This window comes from Sus scrofa, chromosome 7, assembly GCF_054392235.1.
Source record: "Sus scrofa isolate SSC_HxYL_T2T_F1_AM1 chromosome 7, Sscrofa_HxYL_maternal_Yorkshire_Landrace_v2.0, whole genome shotgun sequence".
In the NCBI taxonomy this organism is placed as follows: Eukaryota; Metazoa; Chordata; class Mammalia; order Artiodactyla; family Suidae; genus Sus; species Sus scrofa.
In genome coordinates, this window is record NC_139389.1 from 61,418,718 (window position 1) to 61,445,705 (window position 26,988).

General features: G+C 40.1%; 1 protein-coding gene across 1 annotated transcript in view; it reads left to right on the forward strand.

The window, feature by feature from the left end:
• SEC11A (SEC11 homolog A, signal peptidase complex subunit) overlaps positions 1-26,988 on the forward strand; it is a 46,077-nt gene that overhangs the window by 2,904 nt on the left and 16,185 nt on the right. Inside the window, exons 2-3 of the mRNA XM_021098904.2 lie at positions 18,736-18,845; positions 25,701-25,850. Of these exons, the coding sequence (XP_020954563.1) occupies positions 18,736-18,845; positions 25,701-25,850 (260 nt within the window). The remainder of the gene's footprint in view (positions 1-18,735; positions 18,846-25,700; positions 25,851-26,988) is intronic.

Below are 26,988 nucleotides of genomic sequence, written 5' to 3' on the forward strand. Positions count from 1 at the left end.
ATTTCTGCTGTACAGCACAGTGATTCAGTTATACATACATATCCTTTTAATATTCTTTTCCATTACAGTTTATCATAGGATAGTGAATATAGTTCCCTGTGCTATACAGTAGGACCTTGTTTATCCATTCTATATATAATAGTTTGTATCTGTTAATTCCAAACTCCAGTCTATCCTTACCCCCCTCCCTAGTAGCTATAAGTTGGTTCTGTAGACCTGTGAGTGTGTTTCTGGGTTCTCTAGATCTGCGAGTCTGTTTCTGTTTCATAGATAAGTTCATTCATCTTTTTTATTTTGGCTGCACCTATGGCATGTGGAAGTTCCCAGGCCAGGGATCAAACGTGCACCACAGCAGTGACCTGAGCCAAGCAGCAGCAATACTGGATCCTTAACCCACTGAACCACCAGGAATTCCACTTTATGTCATATTTTAGAATTCACGTATAAATAATAATCATATGTGCATTTGTCTCTTTTTTTTTACCTACTTCACTTAGTATGATAATCTCTGGTTCCATCCACATTACTGCAAATGGCATTTTTTATGGCTGCGTAGTATTCTATTATCTATGTACATTCCACATCTTCTTTATCCATTCATCTGTTGATGGACATTTAGGTTGTTTCCAAGTCTTGGCTGTTGTAAATAGAGCTGCTATGAACTTTGGGGTGCATGTATCTTTTCAAATTAGAGTTTTGTCTGGATATTTGCCCAGTAGTGGGATTGCTGGATCATATGGCAATTCTATTTTTAGTAAAGCTAAAATTTTAAAACTAAGTTCTTAATCTTTTAGAATCAATTTACAAATCTTATCCTATTTAAAGTGTAGCAAATTTTAACAAGTCACTTTTTTTTTTTTTTTTTTTTTTTTTTAGGCAAGAAATCAATTTATTAAGATAGGATGCTTGTGAGAGGTGCAAGCAGGCAGGCACGGAAGCTCTAACAATCACTTTTAAGAACTTTTGATTGAACAGATATCTTTTAAAACATTAAATGTAACTTATAAATTTAAAGAATTTTCTTTTTTTTTTTTTAAAGGGCTGCATCTGTGGCATATGGAAGTTCCTAGGGTAGGGGTCTAATTGGAGCTACAGCTATGGCCTATACCACAGCCACAGCAACTTTGGATCCAAGCCATGTCTGCGATCTACACCGCAGTTCACCACAACGCCAGATCTTTAACACACTGAGCAAGGCCAGGGATCAAACCCGCATCCTCATAGCTACTAGTCAGGTTTGTGTGTGCCACAACAGGAACTCCCATATTTAACTTTTTAAATAAAGATAAAAGCAAAATTAGACCTCTAATATACAGCTATCCTTTGTTTCTATAATTAGTCACATGGTTGTAGCTATATTTTTTCTTAACCACTCCATATTCCTTCTGCTCTCAGCAAGAACCTGTGTTGGTCATAGAGTTTCTTGCCTTGCGGAGTAACCCAGATCGTCATTGCTAAAGGGTTAATGTCATGAGGAGTCCTGCCTGAACTGGCATGTTGTAGTTTTCACTAACTTTTATTGTAGGACATGGGAATACTAAGAATGGCCTCAGGATTCTCACTTCCTTCATGTAGTAACGAACCTCTATTTTGGTCTGATGGTCAGGGTCACATCCCTTTGCCAATAAAGAACTTCCTGTTCTCTGCGTTTTAGTTCGTTGGCATGAGTAGCACAAAGTGGCCAGGTGGCAGGCTCAAGTTCCAGTTTAATGGCACCATTTTGTCCCCTGGTAGAAGGATATCTCCTTTGGGAATGAAAACTTAAAAAATTTTATAGCCACACCCGAGGCATGTAGAAGTTCCCCAGGCCAGGAATTGAATCCTTAACCCACTGCACCACAGCAGGAACTCTGAGAATGAAAACTTCCAAACCATCAGAACCCAAAGTTGTCAGGCTGGGAAGCAGAAATTTTGCTAGTAGGTTATTAGGAGTAATAGAGTGCTCACTCCCATCCCCACGCTTTAATTCCGTGCTAGTGAATCCTACTTACAGGACAAATCGGTTGCTGAATGAGAGCATAAACTGGAGGACATTAGACGTGATCCCAGCCCAACTGGTATCTGGCTGATACTGTGGATATTCTCAAAAAGCCATTTGTATCACTCAGAAGGTAGAAACCATATCAATGATTCAACAGGGAAAAGTGAAAAACAAAGACTGTTTATTGGTAAAGGATTCTTTGCTAAAACAGGTAAAAGAGACTCAAGGGATTCAGAAATAGCATGTGCAGGAGTTCCTATTGTGGCTCAGTGGTTAACGAATCCGACTAGGAACCATGAGGTTGCGGCTTCGATCCCTGGCCTTGTTCAGTGGGTTAAGGATCCCGTGTTGCCATAAGCTGTGGTGTAGGTTGCAGACTTGCAGATCGGATCCAGTGTCGCTGTGGCTCTGGCGTAGGCTGGTGGCCACAGCTCTGATTAGACCCCTGGCCTGGGAACCTCCATATGCTGCAGGTGCGGCCCTAGAAAAGACAAAAAAAGACCAAAAAAAAAAAAAAAAGTAGCATGTGCAGAACAGTGATTATCCTCCAGGATAAAGGAGTGAACAAAGAAAGAATTAACAAAATAGCTTCCTTCAGCTTTCCTCCCAATCTGAGTTTTAGACCTCTTTGGAGATGGTGTGGCTGCTACAGGGACATGCAACCTGTCGTGACAGTAACATTTGCTAGAGCAAGGAACTGGAGCTGATCCATAGATTTGGCCTGCTGGGAGGCTGAGAAATTAGCCAGAGTATGTATGAGGAGCCAGTCTGCCATGGTCTCTGAGGTGAGCAATACTAGACCTGTACACAGATACGCTAACTGCCATGTGAAATAAAAACACTCCATAGGAAGAGAAGCTCCTTCTTCTCTCCATCACTTTGCAGTGGTCTTATAGTGCTTTTAATAAAACCCAACACCAATGAGTCATTTGAGACAGGAATCCTAGTTCACACTGAGGTTTAGTGGGTTAAGAACCTGACTAGTATCCTGAGGATGCAGGTTCGATCCCTGGCCTTGCTCAGTGGGCTAAGGATCTGGCATTGCTGCAAGCTGCGACATAGGTAGCAGATGTGGCTTGGATCTGCAGCCCAGCTGCAGCTCTGATTTGACCCCTAGCCTGTGAACTTCCATTTGTCACAGGTACGGCCCTTAAAAAAAAAGAAGGAAAGAAAAAGGAGTCCTTGGGAGTTCCCATCATGGCTCAGTGGTTAATGGACCCAACTAGTATCCATGAGGACGTGGGTTTGATCCCTCACCTCGATCAGTGGGTTAAGGATCTGGTGTTGCCGTGAGCTGTGGTGTAGGCCAGTAGCTACAGCTTCAGTTTGACCCTTAGCCTAGGAACCTCCTTATGGGGCTGGTGCTGCCCTAAAAAGACCAAAAAAAAAAAAAGAAGAAGAAAAAGGAGCCCTTGTTTATGACGCTCAGCCTAGTAACACAAAGAAGGATAGATTTGGAGCTGAGAGATTATAAATTGATAATGCCTGCTGTTCCACTGTTCTTTCAGGCCAGCTCTGGTAAGTAAGACTATGAATTCCCCATTGTTGTGCTTTATAATTACCCATAAAATAAGTCCCCTGGTCAGAAGCAGTATTGTATGGAAAACCGTGATGAGGAATAAGGCATTCTGTAAGTTTGTAGATGATGGTTTTGACAGAAATACTGAGGACAACGAAGATAGATCCATATCCAGAGTATTCTAGTAAGAGGAAATTGCTACCCCTTCCATGATGGAATTGATCCAGTATCAGGAATGGTGGCATTGTAGGTCTTTGCAGTTAGTCTAGGCACTCATCATTGAGTAGAACCAAATTGATCTTGGTGCCTGAAAGTTCATGTTACTAATCATTATCATGGCTGCTACAGCAACTTTGTTGTTGTTGTTTTTAATTTTATTGAAATGTATTGATCTACAATATTGTGTTAATTTCTGCTGTACGAAACAGCGATTCAGTTACACATATATGTTCTTTTTTGTTGTTGTTGTCTTTTCGCCTTTTCTAAGGGCTGCTCCTGTGGCATATGGAGGTTCCCAGGCTAGGGGTCTAATCGGAGCTGTAGCTGTCAGCCTACACCAGAGCCACAGCAACGCAGGATCCGAGCCTCGTCTGTGACCTACACCACAGCTCATAGCAACACCAGATCTTAACCCACTGAGCAAGGCCAGGGATCCAACCCGCAACCTCATGGTTCCTAGTCAGATTCGTTAACCACTGTGCCACGATGGGAACTCCAACATATATGTTCTTTTTAATCTTCTTATCCATTATGATTTATCACAAGATATTCAATATGACTCCCCGGCACTATACAGTAGGACTTTGGTATAGTAGGACCTATACCATATGGCGCTATAGAGTAGGACCTTGTTGTCTATTCATCCTGTATATAAGAGTTTCCATCTGCTGATCTCAAACTCCCAAACCTCCCACTGCCCCCCTTGGCAACTAAGATCTGTTCTCTATATCAGGGAGTCTGTTTCTGTCTCATAAATATGTTCATTTGTGTCATATTTTATTTTTATTTATTGATTTACTTTCTGGCCACACCCATGGCAAGTGGAGGTTCCTAGGCCAGGGATGGAACCTGCACCACAGTGGTGACCCCATCCACAGCAGTAACAACACTGGATTCTAGATAGCTAGGTTACCAGGGAACTCCTATGTTGTATTTTAGATTCCACATCTAAGTGATATATGGTAATTTGTCTTTCTGTTTCTGACTTCGCTTAGTATCATAATCTCCAGGTCTATTCATGTTTACTACAGCCACCTTGATCATGTGTGCATTGGGTAAGGCATGGGTGGCTGTGAAAAGTGGCTGACTGCCATCCACAAAACAGGTAATTTTATTCTCTTGGTTGTTAAGATACTCTGCTGCTGAGGCAGTTCTTTGGTGGAACACGAATATCTTCACATTCTGTGTACCTGCTTGGAAAGCTCAGTCCACATACCGCTTCCCCAAACCTCTTGTCTTAACTTTCCAGTGATATCCCTTCCAAGTCCCTAGTCATCCTGCCAAATTGCCAGTCGCTCTTGATTCAGTGTAAATGCACACCTGTGGCCAGCTCTCCCCTTCCAGGAAAGATGAAAAATTATTTTATCTCTTGAAGTTCTGCCCTTTGGGAAGATTTTTCTTCATCAAAATCCTTTACGGTCAACCCTGAGTAGGCGTGTAATTCCACAGCTGTCTACTTTCAGCTGATGCTAGGTGTTTCATGTAGAACCATCATCTGAACAGCAGGCCTGAAGTCTTCCTGTCAGCTGGTCATGGAGAACTCTCCATGAAGTGAGAGGTTTAAGTTGAGAGGACGCAATGGAGCACGAGTGGGAGCCATGAGTATTCAAGTCACTTGCTTATACAACTTGCTTGTGTCTTCAGGACCTGCCTGAGCCCAGTCTCGCATATATCACTTCCATTTGATGATGAAGTACTGCTGTGAATGCCCAACTTTATGGTTTGTTGGATCTGGCAGCATCCAGTACATGCTAGGGAGTTCAGGTTATATGGTAAGTTGGTGACCCATGGCCAGAGTTTAGTCTCTACTGGAATTTAGCAGCAAGCTGGAAGCTGTTACTGAAGAGGAGAATAATTCCCCAAAAGACTGCGTAGCTTTGCCCCCAGTCTGAAGATCTGTGCTGTTGTTCACCTGCAGAGGACTGCCAGAGGCTCTCCCTCATGTCGCAAGTAGTTCAGTTACCATGAGATCTTCCAGGTCTTAGGGCCCAAGTGATAGAATAGCTTGCCTGGGAGTTTGAACCTGTTATGGAGCCCTCTGAAAACTGGATCAAAATTGGTTTACTAAAGTAAATAGATTGGAGTAGCACACCCAGATGAGGTATATGTTGCCTCCAAAGTCCAAGGAGATCTGCTAGACTTTTAAGTTTCTTAGTGATGCAGCAACTTGTTCTTCGTCTTGGAAGGGATATCTTAACCTGACTTGGACCACTGAATTCCAACAATTTTTATGGGGATGGGAATTTTTGTGGGACATTTTCCCCCTACACTCTGGCCATGTATGTGTTTTACCAAGGTGTCTAGGTCCTGAGGTTCAATTACCAAGTCTAATCAGTGTGATATCAGCATAGTGAACATGTTTACTCTGTGAATGTCAGGCCAATCAAGGTCCCTGTGGATCTTGATGACAGAAAGCTCTAGAGTTGATATAGGCCTTGGCACCAAAAGCAAACTGCTTCTGGTGGTCTCATTCCTCTTGCTACAGGAGTCCTCAGGGGTAAGAAACTGTCAAAAGTTTGGAATGTGCCACTTAAAAGTTAGCATTGCTAGAAGCTGATGGTTGTCATACTACGGCAGAGTATCTAACTTTTTTCATTGTGTAGACTTTTGAAGAATATGTAACTTTTAGTTCTGATTGGTTATGGGTTTTATTTATTTATTTATTTGTCTTTTCTAGGGCTGCACCTGTGGCACATGGAGGTTCCAAGGCTAGGGGTCTAATTGGAGCTGTTGCTGCCAGCCTACACCAGAGCCACAGCAACACCAGATCTGAGCTGCGTCTGTGACCTACACCACAGCTTATGGCAATGCTAGATCCTTAACCCACTGAGCGAGGCCAGGGATCGAATCTGCAACCTAATGGTTCCTAGTTGGATTCATTTCCACTGTGCCACGATAGGAACTCCAACATTCCAGAAATTTTGATATGTTGTGATTTTGTTTACACTCAGCTCAAAAAATTTTGTAATTTCCCTTGTGATTTACTCTTTGACCCATGGGTTGTTTGGGGCGGGAGTGTTGTTTAATTTCTAAGTATTTGTGGATTTTTCAAATTTCTTTCCAGTGTTGATTTCCCTGTTCCTTTCTTTCTTTTTTTCTTTTTCTTTTTGTCTTTTTAGGCCTGCGCCTGCGGCATATGGAGGGTCCCAGGCTAGGGGTCTGATCGGAGCTACAGCAACTCAGGATCCGAGCTGCGTCTGCAACCTATACCACAGTTCACAGCAACGCCAGATCCTTAACCCACTGAGTGAGTCCAGGGATCGAACCCACAACCTCGTGGTTCCAACGCCAGATCCTTAACCCGCTGAGTGAGTCCAGGGATCGAACCCACAACCTCAGTGGTTCGTTAACCACTGAGCCACGACGGGAACTCCTCTTTCTTTCTTTCTTTTTTTTTTTCTTTTTAGGGCTGCACATACAGCATAAGGAAGTTCTTAGGCTAGGGGTTGAATCCGAGCTGCAGCCGCTGGCCTATACCAAAGCTAGAGCAACACCAGATCCAAGCCTCTTCTGTAACCTACACCAGAGCTCACAGCAACGCCAGATCCTTAACCCACTGAACGTGGCCAGAGATTGAACCTGCATCCTCAAGGATACCAGTTGGGTTTGTTACTGCTGAGCCATAACGGGAACTCCCCAGTGTTGATTTCTAATTTAATTCTACTGCAGTTGGAGAGCATAGTTTGCATAATTACAGTCTTTTAAACATAGAGGCACCGTTTTAAATATGCCGAGAGCCTGGTCTCTGGAAAATGTTTTATGTGTTTTTGAAAAGAATGTGTATTCCGCTGTGTTGAGTGGAGTGGTCTATAGATATTTAGTTGGTTGAGGGTACTCAGGTTTTCTATATCCTTGCTGATTTTCTGTCTCATTCTGTCAGCTATTGAAAAGAGGATATTGAAGTCTCTTAACTTTTTATCCTGAGCTAAATCCAACTTGTTCATGGTGTGTATATATTGTTGGGTCTGAGCATTTGCTAAAATGTTGGGAGTAATTTTTATATCTATATCCATGTAGTTTTCTTGTAACATCTTTGGTTTGGCTATCAGTAGTGCTAGCCTCACAGAGTGAATTGAGATGTATTCCTTCTGCACGTTTCTGGAAGAGTTGACATAGAATTGTTAGGGTTTTTTTTCCTTGAAATGCTCATGGAATTTACCAGTGATTACTGTCTGAGTCTGAAGTTTTTCTTTATGGGAAGATTTTTAAACCATAAAGTCAATTTCTTTAATAGGTCTGTTCAGGTTATCTATTTCTTCCTCTTTGAGATTTGGTAGCTTATGTATCTCAAGGACTTGATGATATATTGGTATAAAGGTATTCACAAGTCTTCATTATTCTTTTGATATTTGTGTATTAACATAGATTAATACGTTTTACTCTAGTGATGTCACCTCTCATTTCTTCCTGACATCAGTAATTTATATCTTTTTTTCCTGATTAGTTTGGCTAATGGATCTTCTCAAAGAACCAACTTTTGGTTTGATGGTTTTTTTTTTATTTTCCCATCTTCTATTTCATTTATTTCCATTTCTATTTTTACTATTTCTTTTCAGTGAGTTACTTTGGATTTCATATGATTTTCCTGGTGTTTTAAGGTAGAAACTTAATTTGGGGAATCCACAAATATTTGGAAATTAAACAGTGCATTTCTAAATAACCCATGGGTCAAAGGAGAATTATAAGGGAAATGACAAAATATTTTGAACTGCATGTAAACAAAAACACAATGTATAATTTGAGACCTTTCTGTTTTTCCTAAAATAGGACTTTACTACTATAAAATTCCCTCTGCATACTACTTTAGGTGCATTCCACAAATTTTGATATGTTGTGTTTTCATTCTATTTTGATTTCTTTTTTTTAGCATGGGTGATTTAGAAGTCTATTATTTGATTAATAAACATTCGGGGGCGGAGGGGGGAGGGGGAGTTCCCGTTGTGGCGCAGTGGAAACGAATCCAGCTAGAAGCCATGAGGTTGCAGATTCGATCCTTGGCCTCGCTCAGTGGGTTAAGGATTTGGCGATGCCATGAGCTGTGGTGTAGGTCACAGATGTGGCCTGGATCCTGCTGGAGCTGTGGTGTGGGCCGGCAGCTGTTGCCCTAGCCTGGGCACCTCCATACAAACAAAATAAATACATAAACATTTGGGGAAATTTTCAGGTATCTTTCTGTTACTGATTTCTGTTTTCATTCTGTTGTGATTGGAAAATACACTTTGCATAATTCAAATCCTTTTTTATTTATTGAGACTTGTGGTCTTAAATATGGTCTGTCTTGGTAAACGTTCTATGTGTACTTAAAAGGAGTGTGTATCTGCTGTTGTTGGGCAGAATGTTCTGTAAATATCAGTTAGGTCAAGCTGGTTGGTAGCATTGTTCAAATCTTTGTGCTTATTTTTTTGTTTGTTTGTTTTCTTGGTGTATCACTTATTGAGAGAGAGGTATTGAAATTTCTGACTATAACTGTGGATTTGTCTATTTCTCCTATTTCTGTCAGTATTTGCTTTCTGTGTTTTGAAGCTAAGTTTGTTTTTTTGTTTTGTTTTGTTTTATTTTGTCTTTTGCTCTTTTAGGGCCGCACCCATGGCATATGGAGGTTCCCAGGCTAGGGATCTAATCGGAGCTATTGCTGCCGGTCTACACCAGAGCCACAGCAACGCCAGATCCAAGCCGCATCTGCAACCTACACCAGGGATCGAACCCACAATCCTATGGTTCCTAGTCACATCTGTTTCTGCTGCACCGTGGTGGGAACTCTTTAGGTTACTTTAAAGTTTAACATATGTATTTTTAACTTACTGCAGCCTACCTTCAAGTTATATGTGACTTTATGTATAGTATGAAAACATTAAATAATATATTTCTATTTCCTCTCTCTTGGCCTTTATATTATTGTCATACATTTTACTTTTACACATGTTATCACATCTTATTTTGTTATTCTTGCTTTAAATAGTCAATTATTCTTAAATATTTTAATGAGAAAAATGTGTTTTATATTTACTGACAGACTATTTGTAGTTTCTATTTTTTGTAGTGTAGCTGCTCATGATGAATTTAGTTTTTGTGTGTTTGTGAAGATTTTATTTTGCCTTCATCTTTGAAGAAAATTTCTCAGGGTATAGAATTTTAGGTTGATAGTTTTTCTTTTAGTACTTTGACAGTATTGCTCCAGTGTCTTCTGGTTTATGTTATTTTCAAAGAGAAGTCTGCTAACGTATTTATTCCTCTTTATATAATGCCTTTTTTTTTTTTTTGGCTGTACTCTGGCATGCAGAAATTCCTGGGCCAGTGGTCAAATCTCTGCACCACAGCTTTAACCAGAGCCGCAGAGCCACAACAGTAACAATACCAGATCCTTAACCTTCTAAGTCATGAGGGAACTCCCATAATATCTTTATTTTTATTTTTATTTTTTTTTTTTTTTAGGGCAGTGCTCATGGCACATGGAGGTTCCCAGGCTAGTGGTCCAGTTGGAGCTATAGCTGCTGGCCTATGCCACAGCCACAGCAATGCAGGATCTGAGCCATGTCTGGCAACACCAGATCCCCAACCCACTAGGAGTGAGGCTAGGGATCGAACCTGCTTCCTCATGATGATAGTCAGAGTCATTAACTGCTGAGCCGCGATGGAAACTCCCATAATGTCTTTTTTTAATCTCACTGCTTTTACAGTTTTCTCTTTTACAGTTTTTTCTTTTGTGCTACACCCACAGGATATGGAAGTTCCCACACTAGGGGTCGAATCAGAGCTGTAGCTGCCAGCCCATACCATAGCAACGCCAAATCCGAACCTTGTCTGCAATTTAGATCACAGTTCACGGCAGTGCTGGATTCTTAACTCACTGAGCAGGGCCAGGGATCGAAACCACGTCCTCGTGCATACTAGTCGGATTTTTAATGTGCTGAGCCACATTGGGAACTCCTCTTCAAGCTTTTTTGTCGTCCCCTTCCTCCCAATGAATCCAGTCACATGGATGTTAGGCTGCTTGATGCTATTCCTCAGCTCAATGATGCTCCATTCTCTTTTATTTAGTCTTTTTTTTAAGTTTCTTTTTCATTAAAATAGTTTTTATTGCTGTGACTTCAGGTTCACTAAACTTTTCTTCTGTCGTGTCTAATCTGCTGTTATTTCACCCTGAGTGGTTTTCATGTCCCAACATTTTATTTTTTGTCTCTACAGTTATGATTTAGGTCTTGGATATTATTTTCTATCATCCAAATCTCTATTTAATGTACTCAGTCTTTCCCCTTCCCCTTCTGTTTTTCTCCTCATTATGGATCATAGTTTTTTGCCTCTTGGTATGTCTGGTAATTTTTTATTGGTTGCCATACCTTGTGAATATTACCTTTTTAGGTACTGGATATTTTTGTATTTGCATAAGTATTTTTGAGCTTTATTCTGAGATAAAGTCAAGGTACTTGGAAATAGTTTAATCCTTTCAAGGCTTTTAAAAAAGGCTTTGTTAGGCAGCTCCAGAGCAGCTTGCAGTCTGGCTACTTTTGCACCACAGCTAAACAGTAACTTTTGAGTACTTTGTCGAAAGCCCATGTGTTATGAAGATTTCCATTCTGGATGGTGGAAACAAATTATTCTGTCCCAGAGGAGCTTTGAGAATTGTTTCATCTACTCCTTAAAAGGTGGTTCTTTTTCCATCCTTGGTACTTCCCTAAAATGCATATGCTGATTATTGCTGATCTTCACTCAGCTGAAGACTTGAGGAGAGACCCTCTGTTGATCTTAGTGTAGTTTTTCGTTTCTATACTGCCAAACAATCTAAGCTACCTTCACCTTCCCCAACTCCCAGTTCTTTATCCTCAAGTCAAGGAGACATTGGAGTTCCCGTTGTGGCTCAGTGGTTAACAAATCCAACTAGGAACCATGAGGTTGTGGGTTTGATCCCTGGCCTTGCTCAGTGGGTTAAGGATTTGGCATTGCCTTGAGCTGTGGTGTAGATTGCAAACGCGGCGCAGATCCTGCATTGCTGTGGCTGTGGTGTAGGCCGGCGGCTACAGCTCTGATTAGACCCCTAACCTGGGGACCTCCATATGCTGAGGGGAGCAGCCCTAGAAAAGGCAAAAAGACAAAAAAAAAAAAAAAAAGGGAGACCTCTAGGCTCTTTCTGGCTGCATTTCCCCTTTGCCCTGTGGCCTGAAGCTCTCTGATCTATAAGTTGGGGCCATTGTAGGGCTCACCTTATTTCTGCTTTCTAATCACAGTCCTGTGTTATGTGGACAGAGTCACATGTCCATTGTCTGAAAACCTTTGTTCCATGTATTTTGTTCAGTGCTTTAGTTATCTTAGGCAGGTGGGTACATTTGGTCCCTGTTACTCCAACTTGGCCCAAACTGGGATATTTTTGAGATTCATCTATGTTGTGTGTGTTAATAGTTCATTCTTTTTCTATTCCTGAGTAGTTTTCCATTGTTTGGAAATGTTATAATCTACTCACCTATTGATGGACAGTTTTTTTTTTCCAGTTAGAGGCTCTTATGAAGAAAACTACTGTACATGTGTTATGTAGATACATTTTCATTTGTCAAGATTTAACAGATTTTTTTTTAATGAAAATTATCATTTAAGATTCTCGCTAGGACTATCAGTGACTGTATTGGATCATAATAACAGTGTCTAATTCTGAATACACTTCAGCTTTTCCAACACCATCAGTTTTACTTGTGGCTTCTGTCAGTGTATATGCTTCTAATACCCCAGCTTCTAATCACTCCTTCTTCTGTGAGTTAGAATGCAGGGGAATTGTTATGAGTTAATGAGTCTTTTAGTTTGAGGTCTTAGGATAAGTGGAATTTAAGACTTGGGCCCATTACTCTTTTGTAGCATGAAGACACTTTTCTTCCGTGGTGACTTCTGTTTTTGCTTGAGATTGCTAGAAGTTTGACTTCTCTAAAAATACTCTACATGTGGAGCTTCAAATATTGCTGACAAGGACAGGAAATATAGGAGTTCCCACCATGGTGCACTGGGTTAAGAATCTGACTGCAGCAGCTTGGGTCACTGCACAGGTGCAGGTTTGATCCCCAGACCGGTGCAGTGGGTTAAAGGGTCTGGTATTGCCACAGCTGCAGCATAGGTCACAGCTATGGCTGTCTTTGAACCAGGAACTTCTATATGTTACAGATCCAGCCAGAAAAAGAAAAAGAATAGGAAATATAATGATATATTTCATAACTGTAATAGATAAACACAGTATAAAACTTCTAGGTTATGGCTTGTTAGGTAATAATATTTAAAATTACTGGGGTTCCCTGGTGGCCTAGCAGTTAAGGACTCAGCATTGTGACTGTTGTGCCTCAGGTCACTGCTCTGGTACAGGTTCAATCCCTGGCCCAGGAACTTCTGTATGCTGTGGGTGTGGCCAAAAAATTACCTATCAGCGTTTATTTTGCTGAATTTTCTTTTGTAGGTTTTTCTTAAATTCTTATTATTTATTACTGTGTTTTTTAAACTGTCATGTGGATTATTTTAGTCACAGACCTTTAGGGGGAAGTATCCACATACTGTTTCCTGAAAGTTCAAAAGAAAAATGGCTTACACAGATACCCATACCATACCTACCAAGAAATATTGCATAGAACTTTGGTTGGCTTAATAACATTCTTTTCTAGTTACACCTTGTACACTGAAGAACATAATGTTCCAGTCACTTCTTAGAAAAAATAACGAGGCTGTTCAAATCAGCAGTTGTTATTCTACATATGTCACAATATTAATAGTTAGCTGGACGTAGCCACATGGTATGAGATGGTTAGGTAGCTGCCACCTTCTTTCTGCCAATACCAAAAAACTCATTGTTTTTCCCATAGATTCACTAGCATTCAGATATAGTGGTGAAGGAAGGTGGCAATGTGTTTGTCTTTTAAGTAAAGATTTTAGATTTTTGGCAGGAAAAGGGGGATAAAAGAGAGAAGAGTATGACATTTTCGAACTTTAGCTCAGAATATGTATTTTAGTAAATAGTGTGCTTCTGTCTAGGTTTTGGCTCACAGACCAACTTGGCAGTGTGCAAACAGTCACCTTGTCGGAAACATATACCAGTTATACATAGTGAGGGACTTTTAACCACTTTCTCTATTAAGAATGATGAGGAGGATCTTGATGAGATCACAATAATCGTTCTGTAGTGAAAAATAGTATTACATGTCTGAGGAAAAAAGAAGGGTAATTACAGTGACCTCCTTGCCAGGGACACAGAAAAGCAGAATTTTTTAAGTTTTTGATTTTTCTCTTAAAGGGCAGTCATTTTGGAGTTCGCGTGGTGGTTCAGAGAGTTGAGAACTTGGCTAGTATCCCTGAGAATTCAGGTTCAATCCCTGGCCTCGCTCAGTGGGTGAAGGATATGGCATTGCTGCAGGTTGCAGCATAGGTCACAGATGGGGCACAGATCCAGCTTTACTGTGGCTGTGATGTAGGCCACGCCTGTGATGTAGCTGCAGCTCTGATTTGACCCCTAGCCTGGGAACGTCCGTATTTGCTATAGGCTTGGCCCTTGAAAGAAAGAAAGAACAAACGAGGAGTTCCCATCATGGCTCAGTGGTTAACGAATCCGACTAGGAACCATGAGGTTGCGGGTTTGATCCCTGGCCTTGCTCAGTGGGTTAGGATCCATCGTTGCCGTGAGCTGTGGTGTAGGTCGCAGACGAGGCTCGGATCCTGCGTTGCTGTGGCTCTGGTGTAGGCTGGCAGCTACAGCTCCGATTCGACTCCTAGCCTGGGAACCTCCATATGCCACGGAAGCGGCCCAAGAAATGGCAAAAAAAAAAAAAAAAAAGAAAGAATTAACGAACGAACAAGAGAGATAGAAAGTTGTTTTTATTAGATAGCCCACTGTTCTGGCAATGCTGCATCTGTCCTCTTCTGAAAATGGGAAGATTTTCCTCAGCGAAACAGGTGTGAACCGGTTGACAGTTGCTTGCTTTTTTTTTTTTTTTTTTTTTTTTTTTTTTCATTTTTTAAGGTTTTATTGAAGTATAGTTGATTTACAATGCTGTGATAATTTCTGCTGTAACACAAAGTGATTCAGTTACATACAACACTTAGCTATTTTTAGTTTTCAGTGTGAATTTTTTGTGTTTCTCTGCAGAAATACTAATATGTTTGATTATGGGATGGATATTGCCTGCTAGGGATGTTATATAATACATGGCATGTTTGAGTATTAACTTTTCAAAATCTGGCCAATTCTGAATTCTGAAGCATTTCTGACCCCCAAGGATTTTAAATGAGGAATCATGAAACTGTGTTTTTTAGTTTTTCTGGAATCCCACAGCCCTTCCTTCAGTGATTCTGGATTGTGACCCATAATCTACTGTCCTCACCAGTACTATAGGTGGCTTTTTTAGCCTGGAGAGTTTGGAAAATAGAGCCTTTAGCTGAATTCCTGACTGCTGATCCACTGTTGACTATAATAACTTTTTTTTTTTTGTCTTTTTAGGGCCACACCTGCAGCATATGAGGTTCCCAGACCAGGGGTTGAATCAAGAGCTGCAGCCCCCGGCCTACACCACAGTCACAGCAACGTCAGATCCGAGCTGTGTCTGTGACCTACACTACAGTTTACGGCAACGCTGGATCCTGAACCCACTGAGCGGGGCCAGGGATTGAACCTGCATCCTCATGGATACTAGTCAGATTTGTTTCCGCTGAGCCACGACAGGAACTCCTTGACCATAATCACTTTTAAGAAACTAGTTTTCCTGCTTTTAGTCTCTCCCACCCTACTCTAAATTTGTCTTTGGAATAAAAATATCTTTTTTTTTTTTTTTTTTTTTTTTTTTGTCTTTTAAAAAGCTGCCCTCTTGAGATGGCATTTCAGAGACCTGAGTTCTAGCAGCTGCTATTCTGCCTACCAATAGCTGTGCAGCCATGAGTGCATCACTTAGCCTGTCTGTGCCTCAGTTTTCTCACCATAAATGAGAGTGTCAAACTGGTTTCAGGTCACACATCATATTACTATATTATATCATATGCTCATATTTTTATATTACTCAAAGAATAGTAAATGCTTCTCAGTGTTTGTTAGAAAGTGTCCATATTTTCTTTTTTTGTGGATGACATTAACTGTCTTGATAGAGTATGTCATGCTTCACTGGAGGTGTATTTTCTGGCCATTAACGTGGACTTAAGAAAAAAACCTAAACAACTTATTTTTGAATAGGTGATACTTGTACTTAGTAAAAGCTTTAAAAACCTGAAGCATACATATTGGAAAGTATTTTCCTTCCACTTTGACTTTTGGTTCCTCGTCTCAAAGGCAGCCTCTGTCCCCAGTTTCTTGCATATGCTTCCAGAGATTATACATTTATAATAATATGCAACCTGAAAAATGTTTTAAATATGCAGGAAAAACAGATTAATTGAAGGGAGAAAATAGAAAATCATTTAAGAGAGCTAACATCCTCATCATAATAGATAATAGATGGAACAATGGAACTCCTTAAATATCTTAAATTTTTATTTATCAAGTATACTTCAATAAAGCTGATTTAAAAAAAAAAAAAAAAGAATGCTTGAGTGAGTCCCCGTTGCGGCTCATGGTAACGAAGCCAACTAGTATCCATGAGGACAAGGGTTCAGCCCCTGACCCTTCTCAGTGGGTCAAGGATCCAGAATTGCCATGAATTGTAGTGTGGTTTGCAGACATGGCTTCGGTCTGGTGTTGCTGTGGTGGCTTTGGTGTAGGCCCGCAGCTGCAACTCTGATTTGACCCCTAGCCTGGGTACTTTCATTTGCTGCAGGTGCAGCCCTAAAAAGCAGGAAAAAAAAGAAACTTGAAAAAATAGTAAACACCTGTAAGCGATCATAGATTTATCAATTTTTAACATTTTTTTCATAGTCATTCTGTGTGCATTTATGTATATATATGTGCATTCGTGTATATATATATAATTTTTTTTTCTGAATAGTTCGAAACAAGTTACAAATATGACAGTTCACTCCCTAACTACTGCTACTAGCTAATTACTGCCAGGCATGCACCTCTTAGGAATAAGAACAGTGTCCGACATATCAGGATACCATTATCACATCTATAAAAATTAACACTAATTTGCTAGTATCATTTGTCATATTTGAGTTTCCTCAGTTGACCATAAAATGTCTTTTATATTTAGGGTTTTTTTCTTATATACATCTTTTTCTTTTGAACCAAGATCCAATCAAAGTTTATGCATTACATTTGCTTATTATGTCTCTAGTTCTTTTTAATCTAGAATAGTCTCCCATCTTTATTTTCATGGAGTTGAATTTTTTTCTTTTTGTCTTTTTAGGGCCGTACCCACAGCATGTGAAAGTTCCCTGGCTTGGGGTCCAATTAGAGCTGCAGCTGCCAGCCTAAGCCACAGCCACAGCAACACAGGGTCCAAACAAGACTGCAACCTATACCACAGCTCACAGCAACACTGGATCCTTAACCCACTTAGCAAGGCTAGGGATCGAACCTGAAACCTCATGGATGTTAGTTTGGTTTGTGACCACTGAGCCACCATGGGAGCTCTCGGACATTGAATTTTTAAAGACTAAAACAGTTGTCTTATAGAATGTCCACATGCACATATATTTTTTTAAAATAAGAGGGATGAACTTGTATATATTTTTGAAACTTCTTTTTTTCACTTAAAAATGTTTTATGAATGTCTTTTTCTTTTTATGGCTGCACCTGTGGCATATGGAAAGGCCTGGTCCAGGCATCACATCTAAGCTGCAGCTGAGACCTATGCCACAGCCCCTGCAACACCAGATACAAACCACATCTACAACCTGTGCTGCAGGTTACTGCAACATTGGATCCTTAATCCCTGATTGAGGCCACAAATCGAACCTGTATCCTCACAGAGACAATGTCAGGTCCTTAACCCTGACCCACCAGGCCCTCCGGTTCCCACTGAACCACAACAGGAACTCCACGAATGTCTTTTTAGGTTCACATTTTTGGTCATCCATTCAAGTTTCCATAATCTGAGATTAACATTCTTCTTCAGATTTCTTCCAGTACTCTTCAGCACCATCTTCTACTTCCTTGAACTGTTTGCCCTAATGTCCAGTCACCTCTTATTTTTATTAATGATCCAATCTTAGTCCAGCACAATTGGCTTACATTATTTCTCTCACTTGAAATGTTTTTCTGGCCTCGTATCTGCTTATTCAAGTCATACAATTTTAAAATTTGTCGAGCAGTGGAACTTTAATAAGACATAAAGCTGGCCCCAAGTTCTTACTCTGTGACTGACAAGCAGTATGACTTTGATGAAGTCATTTCCTTTCTCTGAGACCACTTCCCAAGTTATAAAATGAGGGATGGAGTTAAATGTCATTAAATAGCCCATACTCATCAAATGACAAATATTGTAGAAAAGTACTAGATGGGTTTAGAACAGAAGTCTGTTGCTGTTGGCTGGTGTTTATCGTGGATGTGATTGAGTTTAAGCTGAATGGTTGTGAAGCCCAAATGAAGTAATTTATGGCAAAAGTTCTGAAAACAATGTTATCATATAAATGTTATGTGTTTTAGTAAACAAAACAAAGCAGGATACTTTGAGTGAGAGAAAGAGGTCTGTTTTGGAGGCTGGTGTAATTATTACAGTATTTTAAAGAATATCTTAAGGAGTTCCTGTCATGGCACAGTGGAAACGAATCTGACTAGGAACCATGAGGTGGCGGGTTCGATCCCTGGCCTCACTCAGTGGGTTGAGGATCTGGCGTTGCCGTGAGCTGTGGTATAGGTCGCAGATGCATCTCGAATCTGATGTTGCTGTAGCTGTGGTGTAGGCCGGCAGCTGTAGCTCCAATTGGACCCCTAGCCTGGGAACTTCCATATGCCCCCAGTGTGGCCCCAAAAAGCAAAAAAATAAAAATTAAAAAATTAAAAAAAAAAAAGAGTATCTCAGAACTTCAGCTGCCCTAATAGTACTACTTGAAACTTTTAAATTGATACTGCTTTCACTTGCTTTCCTGGGAGGGGTAATTATGGCTCTCATCTTTTCTCTTATTCTTACAGCTCTATTATCAAGTCCTAAATTTTGGAATGATTGTCTCCTCGGCACTAATGATCTGGAAGGGATTAATGGTCATAACCGGAAGCGAAAGTCCAATTGTAGTGGTGCTCAGGTAACAATTTTTCTTCTCAAGGCACGGAATTGCATGCATTAGTTAGGAGAGAAATTGAGATATTGAATAACCTATGTATCATTCCTTTAGAAATGACTCTTTCCCAGAAAAGAGCCTGGAAGAAAATTGGTTACTATCTCTCAGTTATGAGAAATTCTCAACCTTGCTAGGTACTTTCCATTCAGACCCCCAAGGGGCTCATGACTTTTCTATGAAATGTTTACTATGCGAGCTTTATTTTTGGCACATCTTTTAAGAAAATGTTTCCGTGTACTTTATTTTCCTGAAATTCTTCTGTCTTCTTACATTCTTAACTTTGATATTTCAGGGCTGATATTAAGTTGTTAATTTACTGGATTATATATCATCCCCACAAATTAAGAATTCTGCAGCATGTTCTCAGTGTCAGTACAGAAGCATCACTAATTATTTCCATGTTTCCTGCTGACCTTTAAATTTCACTTCTAAATAGACTTTAGGAATTTTGAATATGTTAATTTCATCTCTTGAAGTGACAAATGTGCTGATTTTTTCTCCACTGTCTTCCTTCCCTATCCTTGTACGCATACACTTAATGATTTAAAAACCTAATTTAGCACCTCATTTTTGGAGAATTACCACTCGGTTATTTAATTGAATCATTGTAGTTCTGTCCTATTTGGGGCTTTATTATGTAAGCTATTCCAGATCTTTTCTGGAGATAATGGGGTATAAATCTAAAATAAATCAAATCATTAGCATCACCTAGAGCCTAGATAATAGTGCATTACTCTTAGCAAGATGAATTTGACTCTTTCATTGTCATTCTAGGAACTACTTCCAGCAAAAAGTAGTTGGAAGCTCTGAGTCTCCAGGGTCTTACTCCTACCTTACTCATACTCATACCTTACTCATACTCATACCTTACTCATACTCATACCTTACTCATACTCATACCTTACTCATACTCATACCTTACTCATACTCATACTCAGACCTAAGGTATGAGTTTGTAGTAATCTGTTTATTAGTAATCAAATGCAACTGTGGTTTTAGAGATCCAGTGAAATTCTGGAATTTATCAGTTGGGAAAGCGTTTAATGTACTATTCTAGGAGTATAGAGACCTTGGTCGGTAGCTCATTCATTGTCTAACTACAACCTTGGGCAAGTCACTTATTCACTGAACCATAGTTGCCTCATGTATAAAATGAAGGCTAGACCCAGGTGACATCAGAAGTTCTCTTTCCAATTCTAAAATTATGTGGTCCTTTAAGTTTCTAGACATTCTTGAATTCAGCGGAGAGCTTCAATTTGTGAAGTGTTCAAACACTAACAGAAGGAGAAGCCACACTAATTGGCACTGTGGGGAAAAGATGTAGAAAAAGGGCCCAGGGAGGCTTCTTTTGGATATTCTTCTGGGATTATTTCACACTGAGTTCCCATCAGTGGAGATGTTTAAGGACAATCTAGTGACCTTTAAACTGGGAATGATGCAAAGAATAGGTGATTAGACTAAGGACCTGCTTAACACTTTGATGGTCCTGAAAATGTCAGTTGAGACTTAAAAAGGGTGTTTGGTTAAGTTCTTTGGTAGCTAGGTTATGTGTATACTAAACTTTTCTGATTGCCAATGCAGAGTTATGAAAAGAGACCAGGTCATATTAGAAGAGAATCTGGTCAAGACTGGAAGGAGCAGTCATTAGAAGAGGGTGATTTATGTGATTGGGTAGTATTTATGTGATTTCGTGAAACTTCAAAGGAATATAATTTTTACCTGGAGTAAAATGTATCTCAGAGGACTCTGGCCAACTGAGTATCCATTTTTAGGACTTTTGTGAATCCATTGAGGGTAAAGACAAATACTTTTTTATTATTTATTTTATTAACTGAATTTTCAGGAAACATTCAAAACTGATTTTTTTTCCCCTTTATAAAGCTGAAGTAAGTTTAATTTACATATAAATTATTTGTACATAACATTATAAAACTGGTCATGATTGATGTATTAAATTTAAATGTATAGTTTAATCACATAATAGTAAGAAGTTTGCTAATAATTTATTTAATTTTTTGTTTCTCCTGGTTGTTTCTTTAATGATCCTTTCACCACATGCTTTTATCTTTTTTTTTTTTTTTTTTTTTTTTTTTAATGGCAAGCACCCACAGCCTACAGAAGTTCCCAGGTCAAGGATTGAATCCAGGCCACAGCTGCAACCTACACCACAGCTGCAGCATCAGTGGATCCTTTAACCCACTGCACCAGGCTGGAGATCGAATTCACGCCTCTGCAACCACCTGAGTTGTTGAAGTCGGGTTCTTAATGTACTGTGCCATAGTGGGAACTCCTGCTTTTATCTGTTTTTAATTGCCATCTGTATCTGAATTCTTAATATATTTTTCTCATCCAACTTTATTCCTTGAATCTACACTCTTACTTTCTTTCTTTCTTTCTTTTTTTTTAGGGCTGCACCCATGCCATATGGAGATTCCCAGGCTAGGGGTCTAATCGGAGCTGTACCTGCCAGCCTAGGCCACAGCCACAACAACGCAGGATCCGAGCCACATCTGCAGCCTACACCACAGCTCACAGCAATGCCGAATCCTTAACCCACTGAGTGAGGCCAGGGATCAAACCTTTGTCCTCATGGATGCTAGTCAGATTCGTTAACCACTGTGCCACAACAGGAACTCCTCTACACTCTTATTTTCATCCTACACTAACATCTCTATCTGGTTGTTGACCAGGCACTTGAGACTCTTTCTAATAAAAGTGAAATTCATCTCCTTTTCCCACAAACCTGTTCGTCCTCCTATTTCTGTGACTGTCGTGGCCATCTGCTCAGTTGTCAGTGTTAAAAACCTAGGAATCATTCCCCATCCCCACTTCTGTCATATCCAGTTGGCCATCAGATTTGTTATTTTCCCTCTCTATTCTGCCCTTTTAATAGCTGTCTTACCTCTTGTTCTCTTTCAAGGCCTCATCATTTCATGACTGGGCTGTTGTAGTGACCTTTAAAAAAAAAAGTCCTTTTTTTTTTGCTTTTGCTTTTTAGGACTTCACCCACAGCATATGGAAGTTCCCAGGTGAGGGCTCAAATTGGAGCTGTAGCTGCCAGCCTACGCCACAGCCGCATTAACTCCAGACCCAAGCCACGTCTGCGACCTACACTGTAGCTCATGGCAATACTGGATCCCCGACCCACTGAGTGAGGCCAGCATCCTCATGGATATTATTTGGATTCATTCACACTGTGCCACAATGGGAACTCCAAAACAATACTTTTTTAATCAGAAAAAAGTTAATACATTTTCATTATATAAAATGTTGAAAACAAAACAAAAATCTAGATGATTAAATCACTCATAGTTGTGGGATAGAACCCCATTAACATTTTAGTCTCTTTTCATGTATATTACTTCCTGCATAATTGAAGTAATTCTGTATATGTATCCTTTTCTCAATCTTTTTCCCTTATCATTATCTTGTGTCCAGGTAGTTGCCAAGTATTTAATTATAAGTAATAGCCTGGACATTTGATCACCCAGTGTACTTTCTGATCTTTTCTAGTTTATTCATCAATTCAATAAATATTTGACTGTTTTCTATATATTCTGTAGCTGCTGCTTTTTTTTTTTTTTTTTTTTGTCTCTTTAGGGCCAAACCCATGGCATACGGAGGTTCCCAGGATTGAATCAGAGGTACAGCCGCCAGTCTCCAGCACAGCTATGGCAACTCTTGATCCAAGCTGCTTCTGCAACCTACACCTCAGTTCATGGCAACGCCGGATCCTTAAACCACTGAGCGAGGCCAGGGGTTGAACCCAAGTCCTCATGAATACTAGTCAGGTTCATTAATCACTGAGCCATAATGGGAACTCCATATATACACTATAGCTTCTGAAGTGATGTTTCTTAAGTGCAAATATGGTGATGAGACTCCTTGCTTAAAATTCTTGAGTGCTTCAGAGGCAATTCAGCATAGTGAGAATTGACTCCCTTGGTTCAAAATGCACCTTTATCATTTAAAAAAAAAATTTCTGGCCACGCCCATAACATGGGAAAGTTCCTGGGCCAGGGATTGAACCTGTGCCACGGTAGTGACTCAAGCCTCAGCAGTAACAATGCCAGATCCCTAACCTACTGTGCCCCAGAGAGAATGCCATCGCTTTTTTGATTTTTAACTCTAGGCCATTTTAGCCTCAGTCTCCCTATCTATAGAGTTGGGATAATAAAAGTACCTACATCATAGACTTGTGCTGAAGATTGTTAAAAAAATCAATCAGGAGTTCCTGTCGTGGTGCAGTGGTTAACAAATCCGACTAGGAACCATGAGGTTGTGGGTTCGGTCCCTGGCCTTGCTTAGTGGGTTAAGGATCTGGTGTTGCCATGAGCTGTAGTGTAGGTCGCAGATGTGGCTCGGATCCCATGTTGCTGTGGCTCTGGTGTAGGCCGATGGTTACAGCTCCCATTCAACCCCTAGCCTGGGAACCTCCATATGCCACGGGAGCGGCTCAAGAAATGGCAAAAAGACCAAAAAAAAAAAAAAAAAAAAAAAAAAAAAAAAAAAAAATCAATCAATCGAACAAACAAAAAACACTTGGATGGAGTTTCTGCTATGGCACAGTGGATTAAGAATCCAACTATAGTAGCTTGGGTAGCTGTGGAGGTGCAGGTACAATCCCTGGCCTGGCACAGTTAATTAAAGGATCCCGAATTGCTGCATGTGCAGTATAGATTGCTGCTGTAGCCCGGATTCAGCCCCTTGTCTGGGGGCTTTCATATGCCATGGGTGCAGCCATTTAAAAAAAAAAAAAAAAAAAAACCACAAACACTTAAATTAACACTTTACAAATGTGTTCCATAAAGATGAGTCAGTCAACCGGAACAACTCAGCTTTTATCCATTTTATTTATACAATTTTCAAGCAAGGTTTTATTTGAACAAAGGATGTCATTGATTTAAAAACAATGAATTTGAATTCCCATCGTGGCTCGGTGGAAACAAATCTGACTAGGATCCATGAGGATGCAGGTTCAGTCTCTGGCCTAGCTCAGTGGGTTAAGAATCCAGAATTGCCGTGAGCTGTGGCGTAGGTTGCAGACAAGGCTTGGATCTGGCATTGCTGTGGCTGTGGCATAGGCCAACGGCTACAGTTCTGATTTGACCCCTAGCCTGGGAACTTCCATCTGCGGAGAGTGCGGCCCTAAAAAAGGCAAAAAATAAAAATAAAAACAGTGAACCAAAATAAAAACATGGAAATTTCAATTCTAGAATACCTTCGGTAACATTTTCGCCAAACACATGTTCTCTCCTAAGCCACAGCTGCAGCAATGCCAGATCCTTAACCCACTGGGCTAGGGATCGAACCTGTGTTCCAGCACCCCCAAGACACAGCCGATACCCTTGTGCCACAGTGGGAACTGCCCCACAAGTAATCTTAACAAAAATTTCAAGAATAAACATGTATTGAAAAATCTATATTTCTAGTGATTCCCAAATTTTGCTATATATTAGAATCACCTGGGATTTTTACAAAATACCGATGCCAGCTTCCCATCCCCAGGGATTCTGACTGAAGTGGTTTGAGATATGATTTGGACATGGGGATTTTTAAGTTTCCTAGGTGATTCTTTTTTTTTTTTTTTTTTGTCTTTTTGCCTTTTCTAGGGCCGCACCGGTGGCATATGGAGGTTCACAGGCTAGGGGTCCAATCAGAGCTGTAGCCACCAGCCTATACCAGAGCCACAGCAATGCGGGATCCAAGCCGGGTCTGCAACCTACACCACAGCTCACAGCAACACCAGATCCCCAACCCACTGAGCAAGGCCAGGGATCAAACCTGTAACCTCATGGTTCCTAGTCGGATTCGTTAACCACTACGCCACCACGGGAACTCCTCTAGGTGATTCTTGTGTGCAGCCGAGTTTGGGAACCACTGCCATATACCTTTATGTATGTAGAGGGACTAGAGTCTTCAAACAGAAGTGTTCAGACTTAGTCATTGTTCCTGTATTGGATTTTATTCCTTGTCTACCCATTTTTTTCTTGCTAAATTTATTGTTATTTTGAAAACTGGAGCTTGAGTTTCTGAAAACAATACTGATGGGATACTTCTTCACAGAAAGAAAAGTTTCATTAAAGTGCAAACATCTTAGGACTTCAGAAGACCTTGGTATAGGGTAGAACAGATGAAAGGTGAGAAGACACTCCAGAATTTTTTCTTCACTGACTACCATGGAATTGAATTATTTCCTCGTTTCTGAAATTCTTAGGCAAAAATCTCTGCTCTTGTCTTGGTTTTCTTTTTAGGGTAAGTAAATAAATTGATAGCACAAGTATTATCTCTGTAGCTGACTATTCTTTGACTTGAGGAGCTGTTTTTCCATCTGGTTGGGTTGATACCATAAGGTCATCTTTGGTCTGTATCTTTATAAATGGCAAAAGAAGAAGATCCAGTTCTCATTTGAATATTTGAATATCTTTAGCGTTTTCAGATGAAGTGAGAATAAGGACCGTGATGATAAAGTTCATTCTATTGTATTTCATTTGTCGCTTGAAATTTTAAAAGGTTAAAGAATTAGTAACATTGCCCTTTTCAAAATTTAAGCTTCTTTGAATAGTAATGTTTGAAAAGGAACTAGTTAATGAAGGAAACCTTTAGTGTGTATACTATTAGTATAACTCATTAGTCTGTGGAAACTGTTTGGAGGCTAATACACATTGATGTTGATGTATTTGTTAAGCTCATTTGTTTAGATAATTCTTTCAGCATATTCCAGAGATGATACTTTCCATTGTTTTGTTGAATATCTAACTTTGAGAGTAAATTTAATCTGAGACTTCATTTCCTATTCTGTTCTTCTTTCATTCCCAGTGGCAGCATGGAACCTGCATTTCATAGAGGTGATCTTCTCTTTCTAACAAATCGAGTTGAAGATCCCATACGAGTTGGAGAAATTGTTGTTTTTAGGATAGAAGGAAGAGAGATTCCCATAGTTCACCGAGTCTTGAAGATTCATGAAAAGTATGTGCTCTTCACTATATTGTCTCTGTTTTAAAATATTTTTATGTTTTAGTGTTTGCAGTATTTAATTTTGATAACCTAAAAATTAAGAAAAAAAGGTATGTGGGAGTTTCTGCCATGACTCAGTGATTAACAAACCTGACTAGCATCCATGAGGATGTGGGTTTGATCCCTGGCCTCAGTGGGTTAAGGATCCGGCATTGCCGTGAGCTGTGGTGTAGGTCACAGACTCAGCTTGGATCTTGTGTGGCTGTAGCTGTGGCGTAGGCTAGTGGCTACAGCTCTAAATTGACCCCTAGTCCCTGAGAACCTCCATATGCTGCAGGTGCGGCCCTAAAAAGACAAGATTGAAAAAGAAAGTAAGAAAAAGTGTGTATGGGGGGAGTCTCCACTTCTAGATCCTTCTTCCAATCTTTTTTCTTTTTTTTTGGCCATGCCCATGGCATGTGAAGGTTCCTGGGCCAGGGATCAAAACCCACACCACAGCAGCGACAATGTCAGATGCTTAACCCCACTAAGCCACCAGGGAACTCCCCAATCCATTTTTGTAAATGTCTAAAGATTTGGAAAACTAATACTTATTTATTCATTTATTTCCCTAAAGTTTTTTTTTGGAGATTTTTCTTGGTTCCCTTCTACTTCCTAACCAGGTCAGTAACCCTGTATATAGCTCCAGAAAAAACATGACATAAGGATTGATCCCAAATAGGATTTTCTGATATAATGGATGAGGTAGCCCTAATCTTTCAAAAACAAACCTTTAAGGCAATCTCACAGGCAAAATAAGAATAATTTAATTAACTTTTTCGAATTCCAAAAAATTTTCTGAAATCTAATAAGTTATTCTTGTAAATATTGTCTCTTGCATTTTAGAATTGAAAAAGACGTATGAAAAACCTTTAGAATCCCCTATGGTGGAGAAGGGACATAACAATGAGCAAAAAATGTCACCTCTCTGGGTCTCAGTTACCCTGCCTGTAGGAGAAAGAAGTTAAGGAAGATGAATTATAAGATTCCCTGGGTTGGAGTCCCGTTGTGGCTCAGCGGTAACAAACCCGACAAGTATCCATGAGGACACGTGTTTGATCCCTGGCCTCGCTCAGTGGGTTAAGGATCTGGCGTTGCCGTGAACTCTGGT